This window comes from Cicer arietinum, chromosome 2, assembly GCF_000331145.2.
Source record: "Cicer arietinum cultivar CDC Frontier isolate Library 1 chromosome 2, Cicar.CDCFrontier_v2.0, whole genome shotgun sequence".
Classification (NCBI taxonomy): Eukaryota; Viridiplantae; Streptophyta; class Magnoliopsida; order Fabales; family Fabaceae; genus Cicer; species Cicer arietinum.
Genome location: NC_021161.2, coordinates 6,312,305 through 6,326,552, shown reverse-complemented (window position 1 = coordinate 6,326,552; position 14,248 = coordinate 6,312,305). Strand labels below are relative to the sequence as shown.

Below are 14,248 nucleotides of genomic sequence, written 5' to 3'. Positions count from 1 at the left end.
AAAATATTTATTATATCCAAATAAAACAATATTAAAAATAAAAAAATATTTATATCCAAATAAAACAATATTAAAAATAAAAAAAAAAGTATTTATATCCAAATAACACAATGTTTAAAAAAAAAATATTTTTCACTAATATAAACTGTGTTTCATTAGTATTTGATAATTATTATTCGTTAGAATAACATGACCATCAAGCTGACGATCCCAGTGGGCAGCACTCTATCTGCCATTTGAGGCAGCCGCAGACTTACAAAGGCATATGCATACTAGTGCTATTAAACTCCTCAGAATTATCAAGAATGATGGACACATGACACAAATATTGGAAACATTTCATATCCAATAAATGTATTGGATAAAGTGATAATAATTCTTGAAAATACATAAGATACAATGAATCTAGAATGCTTAACTGATATACAAAAAAAATAAATCGCAACATAAGAAACACAGAGTAGCAACTTTATAAAATTCACACTAAAAACATACCTTTTAAACATTAATTTGTAAAACTAGTATGCAATTTCAGTCAGAAGATGACATTCTTTTTAACTTTGAAATAAAAGTCAAGATAAAGGAAACAAGTTACTGTAGCAAACATAACTACTGAAATACAAGAGTCATGTTTTGAAACGGAATTTGGTATTGAAGAGCAGCAGTAAACATAAATGAAGGAAAAACATGTATTGTTCTTCATAAATCAATACACACAAATCCACCTGATATATATGTCAATTACAACAGATATATTAGAAGCGATAGTCACAGGAATTGCTGATGCAGAAAAAAAAATCCCTTTAATAACCGGAAACAAAACAAAAAAAATATGGATTCCATAATATATATATCCAAATTCCTAAAATACAAACCCTAAGATTTCAATCATGTCAAAATTCCCAAATTGAATCCTAAAACAAAGACGATAACCGAATTTCATCATGAATTAAACATGGTAGACTCTGATACCAATTGTTGAAAAAAACCCTAATAACGTTGTGCTCAACAATCCATGTCAATTACATGATGAATAGCCAAAGGCGGAAGCGTACCTGTGGGAATTGCCATTAATGAAATCCTGAGATGATGATGATAGAGCCAATGGGTTGGGTGATCTTCCTCAGCAAAACACCCTGAAGACCTTGCTCTCTTGATGGGGATAGAGAGAACCAGAGAGTTTTCTCTTTTAGGGTTTTGAAACTGAATAGTCTTGTTGTGTTTGGCTTGGGGACCATTACCCCTATATATAACTATTATTAGTTATATCCCAAATTGCAGTATTTCCAATTCAGCCCCTCATTAAATTAGAAACTGCCTGGTATCTACACTATTAATTTTCATAACTATTATGCTCTTTAGCCATAAACCATTATATATTACTTGACCTCTAGTTTATTGGCTAATTATACAATGACCCTAACACACTTTATTAATTAATTACATATGTGACCCATAAATCTTACAATATGATAATATTTCAAAGATCATTAATAAATTTCAAAAAACGCAATATATTGGAATTTCCCAATCTACCATCAAAATAGAAAAGAAATCTATCTATATTTTACATTTATCTAGATTATATAAAAACATGACTTATTTTTTGGAGACAAATGAATATGTGTCGCATCCTCAGATCTCCTTGCACTACAACAATTATGGACAAAAATATTAAATGCGGTCAAATAAATTAATTGAATTAAATAAATAAATACAAAATATTAAATATAAATAATTTAAAGAACATGGAATCAAATATTAAAAGCGGTCAAATAAATTAATTGAATTAAATAAATAAATATAAAATATTAAACATAAATAATTTAAAGGAAATTGAATCAAATAAACTAATTGGCTGGAGATATTAATCGATTCCAAAATTTGTAGAAGCTAATACAAATAATTTATTACTTCTATCAAATAAAGATATTGAATTAAATAAATAAATATAAATATAATTTAAATAAATTTGGATTAAATCTATATTATTATAATAAATCAAATTTGATTTTATAATAAGATTAACATTTGTCACTTAATTAGAGTGATTATTTATTCTGATCTTTCTATAATAGTAATATTTTTATTATTCTTTCTTTAATTTTTCCTTAATTCTTCTTTAATTTATTTTTATTAGTTAATTGTATATTTAATTTTTGGAGATTAACTTTTATTATCTTTACAATATAATATTGGAGGGTTCTTTCTTTCACAAATTTGACATATCTCACTTAATGGTCGATATTAATCAAAGATGAATCTTTCTAAAATAAATAGTTTTTTATTGTTTTTTTTTAATTTAACTATTTTATAATTTGAATAATTTTTTTATTTTTAATATTATCAATTTTTTTAAATAAAACTTATTATTTGAATTTTTTTTAATTAATTACTATATTCAATTGTTTTCATTTTTTTATTCTAAAAAAATTATTAAAGCAGATTTTTTCAAATCACCTCTTCATTTCTTTTATTGTGTATAAATTTTTATTCAGAATAACAAAAAATACCAATTAAACTTTTGTTTTTTTTCTTCTCGATAATCCATGTTCATAGCTAGTGGTCGGAATAAGACAAGTCAGGCAGGCTTTGAAATGCATGAGTCTCACCTACAATTATTTTTTCAGGCCTACAATCTATCATAAGCTTTTTCAATTCTTGATCTGACCTTTTTAAAACTTTGACCTGACTTAAAAGTTAATTTCACATTAAAGCATTTAAATAGTGTATTTTATATTTTTTTAAATAGATTAAACTAGACCTTTATATATAAGAAAAGTTGATAAAATAATAAACATGAAAAAAACTAGTAAAGTTATAATCAAATCTAATAAAATTATAATGAAAAAGTCTGCAACAATGTTCCAAAAATAACTAAGAAAAAATGAGTAAAAACTGCAATAAATTCTTCAAAAAATTACAAATAAAATAAAATAAACTTCACATTTAACAATAAACAAAAGACGTTGTCATCCTCTAGAAATAAATATTAAATTACTACCAAATAATAATATTTATATTTAATTTTTGGAGATTAACTTTTATTATCTTTACAATATAATATTGTAAGGTTCTTTCTTTCGCAAATTTGACATTTCTCACTTAATGGTAGATATTAATCAAAGATTAATGTTTCTAAAATAAATAGTTTTTTATTGTCTCTTTTTAATTTATTTTATTTTATAATTTGAATATTTTTTTTATTTTTAATATTATCATTTTTTTAAATAAAACTTATTATTTGAATTTTTTTAATTAAATACTGTATTCAATTTTTTCATTCTTTTATTCTAAAAAAATTATTAAAGCAGATTTTTCAAATCACCTCTTCATTTCCTTTCATTTCTTTTATTGTGTATAAATTTTTATTCAGAATAACAAAAAATACCAATTAAACTTTGTTTTTCTTTTTCTCGATAATCCATGTTCATAGCTTGTGGTCGGAATAAGTCAGGGCAGGTAGGCTTTGAAATGCATGAGTTTCACTTACAATTATTTTTTTAGGCCTATAACCTATCATAAGCTTTTTCTCGACTTGACCTGACCTTTTTAAAAGTTTGGTCTAACTTAAAAGTCAATTTCACATTAAAACATTTAAATAGTGCATTTTATATATTCTTTTTAAATAGTTTAAACTAGACCTTTATATATAAGAAAAGTTGATAAAATAATAAACATGAAAAAAACTAGTAAAGTTATAATCAAATCTAATAAAATTATAATGAACAAGTCTACGAACACATTCCAAAAATAACTAAGAAAAAATGAATAACAAACTGCAATAAGTCATTCAAAAAAATTACAAATAAAACAAAATTAACTTCATAATTAAGAATAAACAAAAAACGTTGTCATCTTCTATAAATAAATATTAAGTTACTAGCAAATAATAATATTGATAATATATATATGTCGGCTTATCAGAACTAGTAAATTTTTTAATAAGTATAAATCTGACCTATTTAAATTAATAAACTTTAAAAAAGTTTAAATATGACTTTTTTATTAAATAGATCAATTAGATCAAATTTTAAATAGTCCATATAATAAGCTTTTGACGGAGAGTCTAACATATTATCACCTCTATTCATAGCATTACTTTTATAATTTTCCATAATTGATTATGGCACCCAAAGCAAATATGCGGTTTTCCATCTCCCATAATCATATAATAATAAAATTAATACATACTCCAATTTCAATATTATTTTATTTTACTTTTGTAGCATACTAACCACAGTTAAATTTAAGTATTTTTTTTATCAAGTTTGGTAAAACACAGTAGTATTTTCTCGAGGTTGTTTAACTATTCAACTTTTTATAATGGATATATATATATATATATATATATATATATTTGGTCCTATATAGTCTTATATTGTTCTCCTATCAATCAATTTATGTCTTTGTTATATTTTTTCAAATATAATAACTGTAACACCTTAAATTTTTTATTAATTATATTTTAGTGATATATTATATTATATGTGTTTGATATGGTGCGATAATTTACTACATAGTTACTTTTGCGTACTTAGTAAATTATTTAAATTATTAATTTAAATATTTTGTTTTGTTTTCTTTTATAAACAAAAATAAAAATAAAAATAAAATAAAACCACGATGCGATAGTAGCCTTCTGTGGTAGCAAATAACCAGCTGAATGTTCACTAATCTATATCATATATAGGTAATATTAGGCATACCAGCGACACATGTAGAAAAACAAAATATTCCCATTCTTGTAGCACTAGAGGCAGTTTAGAATAAATTGATTGGTACCATTTTGTTATTCTATAAGGTGAGTATATTTTAGTATCTATATAAATTTTTTTGTCGTATTATTTTTATATTAAATCTTCATTTTATGAAATTGACAGAAACTCTAAAGATTATGGTAGGATTATCGTCTCTCATATTAGTCTTTATCCTATGTCTTTAATTTCTTATTGTAAACCAACAATTCCTTTTCTTTTGGAATAAAACACTTGGTTATTTAAACTATTATTCTACTATATTTATCAATATTCAAATCTGAGAGACTGAAATGAAGACTAATTGCACTTCCGACCAAGGGCAGTATATGTGTCGTCATAGCTACTTGATTAAATTATATCAATACAGGGCTTATGATCAGATTATAGTAATACTAGGCATGTATTCTTTATTCCAATTTTTAGTAATAATAGACATGAGAATATGATTGAATTATATTACCGGACATTTATTCTAAAATTAATTAACATCTAAAGACTTTATTTTATTTTAGTTATAACTAAAAGTTGTTCACAATATTCATCAATTTAAATAAATTCTATTAGTTTCACTAGATATGACATATTGTTTTCCTATTTTAATATCCAGACTATAAAAATACGCTATACTTATTTAACAATATGTGATTTTGTTTTATTTTAATTAAAATTAGACATTTATTTTACGTTAGTATAATCATAAGTATGTTTAGTATTAGTATATTTTTGGATTATATTACAAATAGTAATTAATTGAATTGTAATTGGTTGCTGTGTTGCCTTATTTCTTACAGGTTATTAGAGACGATGGTCAACGTAGACGAGACACAGTGGTGGATCAAATTTATTTTACAAAATCTTCAATTGAGGTAAGTGGTGAGATGAGGTTCGATTTTATGAGTATAATATAACATGGGATGAATGGAAATGTCGTAATTCCCAGAGATTCATATGGGGCATATTACGTATGGTCGAACCCTATTGAGTAATAATAGTCAACTAATAACATATGAATGGTAATTGTGAAGACTAAAATATAATTTAAAAACCCATAAAATTATCGTGAATTAATTTATATCAAGATTGCATGATATTTGATTTTATGGAATCTTATACTAATTGTTATTGTATGATGATATGTATTTGAGTTCTCTTGTTTTACGATTTTACTTGACTGCACCACTTGTTTGATTCATATTCAATTGACCTATCTGATTGTGTTAGACGTTTAGGACTACCTGTGTCTCGTATGTAGTATAATTTGATTGTGAATACCCCAACTAGTAATTTTGTTGACACCTATAATGTTTGTCTTTACATTTCTATCCATGTGTGTGAAAGGAAATTCCGAGTTGACTTAGTGAGCTTACCTTTGCGTCTAGTCGATGTGATTCTCGGAATGGATTGACTATCTGCCAACCATGTTCGCGTATTTTTTTTTTAGTAAAACCATTGAATTCATGGAGCCAGAAGAGAGGGACTGCAGAAATGCGTCCCAAGCGCACGACTGCGACTTCTACTGCATTTTTCACCTCTAATTTTGAATATGAATTTGCTTTTGTTGTTTCAAGAAAGTTGTTGCTATGGATCTTAACTTTCATTTACAACTAGTTTGACTCCATTTAAACATTTACAACATCATATTTGGTTAAAATATTTCTAATAGGTTATGTTGATTTCTTACCAAAATGTAGCACTGCACTAAAATAATGAAACAAAGCAAAATTACGAAAAATATCTACTTAATTAACGAAATAAGAACATAAACATGCATTAAATTCAAGAACTAAAATCAACAAACTCTATTAAATAAATCTTAAAATCAACTAATGACATTTAAAAAATTAGAACAACACATTTAACATTTATCTATCAAGTTCAAATCTCTCTTCACACTCTCACAAAAGTTTCTCTCAAGTGCTTAACATATTTTCTGATTTAACACTCAAATCCTATAATCATCATGCATCTCTTACCATAGGCTTGAAGAAATTTTAAGTAACAATCAAAATGCAACAGACACATACACTTTTAGAGGACTTTAAGTTGTAATGAGGTTTAGGTAAGGCTATGATATTTTTGGATAGTATGCTTCACTACTTGGAGTTAGGTCCACAATCTCAAATTATCCCACCTTTTTTTTTTCTTTATATTTTCATTGTGAAGATTCTCAAAACATTGACAAAAGAACCAATAAAAATTATTATTAATTAGAGTACACAAATTGAATTTTTTTTCTTTGCTTTTTTTAATAACAACTAATTGAGTTTTTTTTTTTGTTTTTTTTCATTTTTCTTTCACTTTTGAGAATCATCACCTCAAACTTAAAATTTTATTATCTCATGAGCAACCCCAAACTTAAAACTTTACTAAGACTAGACAAAAGAAATTCACACCTAACTCTAAATAAGGTGAGTTAATTAAAATCATGTCTTTGGCTTGCAATGTGGTTAATAATCGAGAAAAAAAAATGACAAGGCTCAAAGGGCTAGAAAATGATAAAATATGCATAGGGAGGTAACTGGTAAGAAAGACTCAATCAATCAAACAAAATTGCTTCAATGTATGCATAAATTACAAGTAATGCAATTAAGAATTAGTGCAAGTTATAGAGAAATACACTATTTGGATAATAACACAACGAGAAATTAAAATATTTAGGCTCAACAGCTCTCAACTAGGATAATATAGAGTATGAACTATCAAAATTATGCCAAACATTTCACAACAAAATTTATTTCTTAAAGAATGCCAAGTAAGATTTTCAAAACTAAATAGTAATCGACAATATATGCATTAATGAAATTCATCAAATTGAACCATGAACATGATCAAATAAGATATATGGTGCAAGTGTCGTATTTCTTTTTCCAATATATCCATTTTTTCAATAACAAAATTACAAATATAAAAATGTCCTACTTTTTTTATTTTATTTTAACTAAGTCGCATCTCCACGATGCAACCATGTGAAGTAAAAAAAACAAAAATTGGGGGTAATCCATGAAATAAACAAAAAATTATAATTTATTAATTAATTATAATATAAAAATAATTAAAATTAGTAAAAAAAATAAAATTAATAATAAAAATTGAATAGAGTTGTCGATAACATTCAGATAATATTTTAACAACTACCTTTTATTTTGCAACCTATTCACTTGTTAACTATTTACTATTCTCTATGACATTACAAATAAATTAACAACTCTCTTCTATTTTACGATTAATTTTATTTTTTAAAATATAAATTCATGTACACTTATTTAAACAATGTAGCACATTCAAAGATATTAACATGTTCACGTTCTTTTCTTTAGTCCACCATATATTCATATTTTGTATTTTTTTTTCAGGAAAAAAAGGGAAAATAGATTTACTTACATTGGAAATAAAATAGATGTTATGAATAAAATGCACATTATATACGTACCAACTATATCGGTTACCTGATTAAATTCAAAATATTGTCCAAATTTTAACAACAACTCTATTCAATCTCTATATTTTTTTACTAATTTTAATTAATTTTATATTATTATTTTAATAATTTATTTATTAATTTTTTTCATTTTTATATTATTTTAATAAAGAAAAACCTAAAAAAATATATATGAGTAGAAGATGGCATCTCTATGATGGACCTAATGAAAACTTAAAAAATAGAATATTTTTAATATATATTTTAAAGTGAGGTCTTTTCAATTTATATTTTTAAAAAGGAGATGTGCGGGGAGAAAATCCACAAGATCATTTGGACATTGTTTCTTATGGAATAATTCTTAAATATTTTATAGTATAGATAAAAAAAAGATAATTTTTATTTATGCTTATTTAGTATTTTTCTTTTGTCATATGGTTGTAGCTGCTTAGGATTCATCATCAAAACAAAGCCGGCAACTAGGTCCTTTATTTTGTTTTTATTCTTTGTTGGCCACATATCAATCAAACTTACCAAACAAGACAAAATGGAATGTGTTCTTATTCTTTTTCTTTCTTCAAAAAGAAATTCAAAGGAGTGAACTTTGCTTTCGATTATTATTAATTTTCTTCAACATTGTATATTTAATGTAATATTTCTATTTAATAAAAAAAATATAATATTCCTATTTTTAAACGCTTTAATAAGAATAAATTTATGGTGAAATTAAATATTTTTTATATTAAAATACTCTTTTGATTAATTTAAATTTAAAATTTATTTTACTTAATGGATACCAATATCCACCTCTTTTTATGGGGTGGGTATATAAAAATTCCCCTAAATTTAATTCCTATGAAATAAGAGACTCTTTTTTAAAAGAAAGAATGATTATGATTTATTTTTTAAAGTGATTCTTTCGCTTTAGAAAAATCAAATATAATTTTTTTTTATTATAACGAGAAAAGTGAGGTGAATGAGTGTTTCAATCTTAAAGAGTAACTACATAGTATAATAGTTGTATGAATTATTAGATTTTTTTCTTCTAAATCATTTGATTTTACATCTATTGCATCGGTAGAACAATTCAAATCCAACAAATGAGCGATACTATGAGTACTTTTAAATTTTTAACTTTATTAACATTGATACTTAAAATTATTTTGTTACTACCCCTCACAAATCAATATCTATTAAAAAGCACACAAAAAGTCATATTATGTATTTAATTTCTTGCATATATTATGTATATAAGGGTTTTAAATTTTTCTTTATTAGGTGATGTTTTTTTTTTCTTAACCCCTTATTCAGCAAAAATTATAGCTCCTCCACTCCCTTTTATCTATATCATTATCCAACTTTTTATAATCAAATTATTGCATAATGTTTCCATCTATAGTGTACATTATTACAATTGGCCAATTCTCATTGGTAATGTTGATGATAATGTTAATTAAGTAAAATTTCTACTCCAAATTGCTCCAACTAACTATGTGAGTGACAAGGACTAAAGGATGTCATTTCAAGGCAAGAATCTTTCTTGACAAACATGTGAAGTGAAGTGTGGTTTCTGATTCTTTCAAGAAAGAAATAAAGTAAAAAACAAAGTTGATTCTATAATTCATGTCATGGAATTCTTCTCTTAATTTTGGGAATAAGGTTCTTCCATTTGTCACTCTAACAAACACATTTGCAAGTAAATATTGACATAAATTGATAAGTCAAATAAATTTGATGCTACATTCATGCAACGTGTGAGGTTTCTAAGAAAGTATATTGCACATAATTCTAGTGGATAAGCTTTTTTCTCCTATGATCAAAAGTAGGAAGACATAAGAATGACATATCTTTTTCATAAGTATCTTTGTATATATTGAATTAAGACATTAATTTTAGTTTTAATTTATTCTTCTTTAAAGATTCTATATGCTTCACAAGGTCCCTCTCCTAAGAGAATTTTCTTTATAAGGTCATATGTTGAATACAACTACTAAGCTTGTGAAGAATTTTAGAAATTTACAAAGTTTGAGTTGAAACCCTCAAGGAATGCTCTTGAAGAGTTTAGAACAATCCAATTTCACTCATCAACAAGTAAAAAAAATTATCTTTTAGTAAATTTCTAAATTACGGTCGCAATCTTAATCGTAGTTCTGTCACATTTTTTTCATATCACGATCATCATAGTCAAATTTGACTAATACAATTTCAATTGTAGTAACATTTAGATCCGAAAACATAAAAAAACTTGCTATTGCAAACTTGAAATTTAAACCACGTCATCAGACTTTTTTTAAAACCCTGATTTTGTTTGTGCATAATACTTTTCTTGTGTGTCCGAGTAAAAATTAAGGTGATTTATTTATTTCCATTATAGAGAATATGTACTACAATCATCACCAACAAGCAAGGAACATGCATGCTTTAAGGATGCAAATTCAAGGAGGAGGAAATGGAAGTGGAGATTCAGGACTTGTTCTTTCAACTGATGCTAAGCCTAGACTCAAATGGACAACTGATCTTCATGAACGTTTCATTGAAGCAGTCAATCAACTTGGAGGAGCAGATAGTGAGTCTATTATCACCACAATCATGCATAAGAATTTTTCAATTTTCAAGTTAATTATTTTTTTATTTAATCCACCTGCTTTCTAAAAATATATTTTAGTAATTCTAAGTTCGACTGAAAGATAAATAAAGTTTAATTATAAATTATTTTAATCAAAATTAAAATTTAAATTCTCTCGAACGATCCATTTTTAATTGAAGTTTATTAACTAGTTGAGTCTAATCACTTTGTTAATTTTGAGCTAATTTGAGTACTATTTTGATGCAGAAGCAACACCAAAAACAGTATTGAAACTTATGGGGATTCCTGGACTTACATTATACCATTTAAAGAGTCACCTACAGGTAAATTTATCACTATCCTTTTACCACTTAAATTTTTTATGGTTTATTTGAAGAAACTGTTAGTCAATAGTCAACTGTTACATTGTGTGTGTGTGTGTGTGTCTAGAATTAATATAAATACCCTTATAAATTTCAAGTTTTGTTTCTTTAGAAGCTCAACCTAAAAAATAGTGTTCAAAATTATGTTTTTAGTGTTCAAAATTATGGTCGCGGTTATATTGTGATTCTTGATATTGCAATAAAAGAGAGACAAATACAGATGATGAAGTCGTAATTATTATAAAAAAAATTATAAAAAATTTATATTGTAGTTTTAATTGTGATTGCATATCGCAATTTAAAACATTTTCGTTAATTATATAGTAGAACTTGTTCACTGTTCTGTTTTAACAAGTAAACCATATAGCTTTTGTAATAAAAGTAAAATTTAGTGAAATAAAAACTTTGATGAGATCTTTTCAATGGGTTTTTTATGTTAATAATTTGTGTTTAGTTATTGATTTCCCTATTTTAATGACAGAAGTACAGGATCAGTAAAACTATGAATGGACAAACTAATACTGGCAGCAGTAAAATTGGTAAGGAAACTTCTACTTAAAGGCTTGTTTCTCAAAGTCTTTTTTTATTTATTAAAATCACTTTTTTTTTAAATATAGTCACTTTTAAGGATTTTCATTTCTTTGTTATGAATTTTTGAACAAATGAAAATCTAAAATTTGTTTAAATTAAGAAGCTGTTTTTGAGTAGCTTTTCTTGAAAATCATTTCGATAGACGATATTTTTTATTAAAACAAAATGTAATTTTTATTATGGTAAACAAGCACAATAATTTATATGTTTTTTAAAAAATCTCTACATTATTGAATGGTAAATTAATTTTTTAATAATCTCTAATAAATGGACCCTTAAGCAGATTTTTAACAACTAAATCTATATTTTACCAAACAAATAATTTGATTAGTGAAAATAATATTTTCTTACCAGCATTAACCACAGAAGTTTCAAGCAGAATGTCAGAAGCAAGTGGAATTCATATGAAACATTTAAGCATAGGACTCCAAACAAACAAGTAAGAACACAAACCATGTCATCAAGTTTTCATTAATTGTTCATAATTCAAAACAACATTTTCTAATGTGAGGAAATACTAACAAGAATAATCTCTAAATCCAGAAATTCAGAAATAAATGAGGCATTCAATATGCAAATGGAAGTGCAAAGAAGACTACATGAGCAACTTGAGGTATAGAATATCTTTGCACTTTTAACATCAAATAGTAATAATTATTACATTTGTAAATAGACCAAGGGATGTGAATTTGAATTGTCATTTTTGTTCAAGTGTTATCCTTTGAATAATATATGCACTTGATAATGTCTAGAAAAAAATGATTGGTAATTTATGGTTAACTCTTTTCAAATTGCTCTAATTCTAAGAAGTAGTTTGACATAAGATAAATTCAAACAAATTCATCAAAAATGTAAATCATCGATCATTTTAATTTCAATATTATCTTTGAATATATTGTTTAATAACAGTTAAACAAAAATATCGATGATTTATAGTTTAATATTTTAAAATTGCTTTTATTCTAAAAATTAATTTGACAGAGTTTTACTATTTCAAAGACTATTTTGATCATTTACTCATCCAAATGACTAATATTCATTTGCAAATACAATTTTTTTTTTGTATATATAGAGAGATAAATATTAGTGGTTAATTTGAATAATTGAATGAATCCTTCGTATAAAATTTGTAAGTTATAGTTTCTTGCTCTCTAATATTTATCAATGTTTTATATAAGTAGGTACAAAAACACTTACAACTAAGGATAGAGGCTCAAGGGAAGTATCTACAATCAGTACTTGAAAAAGCTAAGGAAACACTAGGAACACAAAATTTAGGTACTATGGGACTTGATGATGCAAAGGTTCAACTATCTAAATTTACATCAAGAGTATCCAATGAAAACCTTGATTCTAAATTTTTAGGATTAAAAGAATTGCATGTACATTGGCCTCAACAAACACGAGAGGATGAAACCATTGATTATTCAATGGGAAGTTTCTTAACCAATAGTGAGGACTCTCAAAGAGACCAAGAAATGCATAACAAGGGAATGAAATTGGGAGTTTCAAAAGAGTGTGTGGATGAACCTATGCCTTTAAAGAATGATTTTACATTGTGTGAAAAAGAGAAGGAGAATGTGATGTTTGTTTCCTCATCAAATCATAGAGTACTAAAGGGTAATTTTTAACTCAACATAGTTCTATTTACAAGATACACTTTTCAACTATTTTAGTTATCAAAATTACTTTTATATAGTTAATTTATTGCAAGAGCTTATAGACATATCTTATGACATCAATATAAGTTGTTTTTTTGTTTGGTTTCATAAACTCTACAAAATAACTTATAAAAATAGTTTTATATAAGTTATAAACTATTTGACTTTATTTTTTTTTTGTTGTAGAAATAGTTTTTTTATAAACACAATTTAAAAATTATTTATACAAAAACACTTATATGATAAATATTTTGTCTGTTTTTTACAAATAAATTATGATAAACATTTATGAAATAAATACTTAATAAAGCCTTAATATTGTGTTTCTTATACAGATGGATTGACCACTAGCCTCTTATTAATGAATGTAGGAGGTGTTCATGAAAAAGAAAATATGTGGAAGAGAACTATTTCGAAGGAAGATTTAAAGGGTGAAGAATGGAAAAGAATAAACAATATTGAAACTAATGGAGTGCAACTTAAACTTAATAGTGACAAAATATCTCAAGATTATAGACTTGCTAATTTTGAAGTGAAATTAGACTTGAATTCCAATGATGCTTCTTCTCAATGCCAAAAATTTGACTTGAATGGTTTTAGCTGGAATTGCTAGGAATTTCATTGAGTAAAAATTGGACATGAAAACTTTGAAGGAATCATGTTATTTCCTCCTTCATGAGTTTCATAATTTTAGGAGTAACTAGCATTTTGTTTTTGGCACATGTAATTTATAACACATTTGATTATAATAACTGAGTTGAAAAGAATAAATTGCTCTCCATTGTAGAATTACTTATGTAGATTAAATGAAAAGAGTATATATATATATATATATATATATATATATATATATATATATATATATATAT

General features: G+C 25.2%; 1 protein-coding gene across 5 annotated transcripts; it reads left to right on the top strand.

The window, feature by feature from the left end:
* The first annotated feature begins 10,135 nt into the window (after window positions 1–10,135).
* On the top strand, window positions 10,136–14,150 carry LOC101512896 (myb-related protein 2-like). Of its 5 annotated transcripts, none has more exons than XM_073364948.1 (9): window positions 10,136–10,269; window positions 10,553–10,744; window positions 11,012–11,088; window positions 11,609–11,666; window positions 12,073–12,157; window positions 12,262–12,331; window positions 12,900–12,996; window positions 13,084–13,338; window positions 13,751–14,150. In XM_073364948.1, exons 2-9 carry the CDS (start codon window positions 10,558–10,560, stop codon window positions 13,990–13,992), a joined length of 1,071 nt encoding a protein of 356 aa, XP_073221049.1. In that variant the 5' UTR covers window positions 10,136–10,269; window positions 10,553–10,557; the 3' UTR covers window positions 13,993–14,150. The 5 variants fall into 5 exon arrangements, with proteins under 5 accessions (XP_073221049.1, XP_004489718.1, XP_004489716.1 ...); XM_004489661.4 differs by having other exon boundaries at window positions 13,715–14,150; XM_004489659.4 differs by having other exon boundaries at window positions 12,085–12,157; window positions 12,900–13,338; window positions 13,715–14,150.
* The last annotated feature ends 98 nt before the right edge of the window (window positions 14,151–14,248 follow it).

Excerpts from the sequence above, each read along its gene's own strand:
- LOC101512896 (XM_004489657.4), top strand. The coding sequence starts at position 10,558 with ATGTACTACAATCATCACCAACAAGCAAGGAACATGCATGCTTTAAGG. Across the intron at positions 11,089-11,608 it reads ATTTAAAGAGTCACCTACAG|AAGTACAGGATCAGTAAAAC; the intron begins GTAAATTTATCA and ends TTTTAATGACAG. Across the intron at positions 11,667-12,072 it reads TACTGGCAGCAGTAAAATTG|CATTAACCACAGAAGTTTCA; the intron begins GTAAGGAAACTT and ends TTTTCTTACCAG.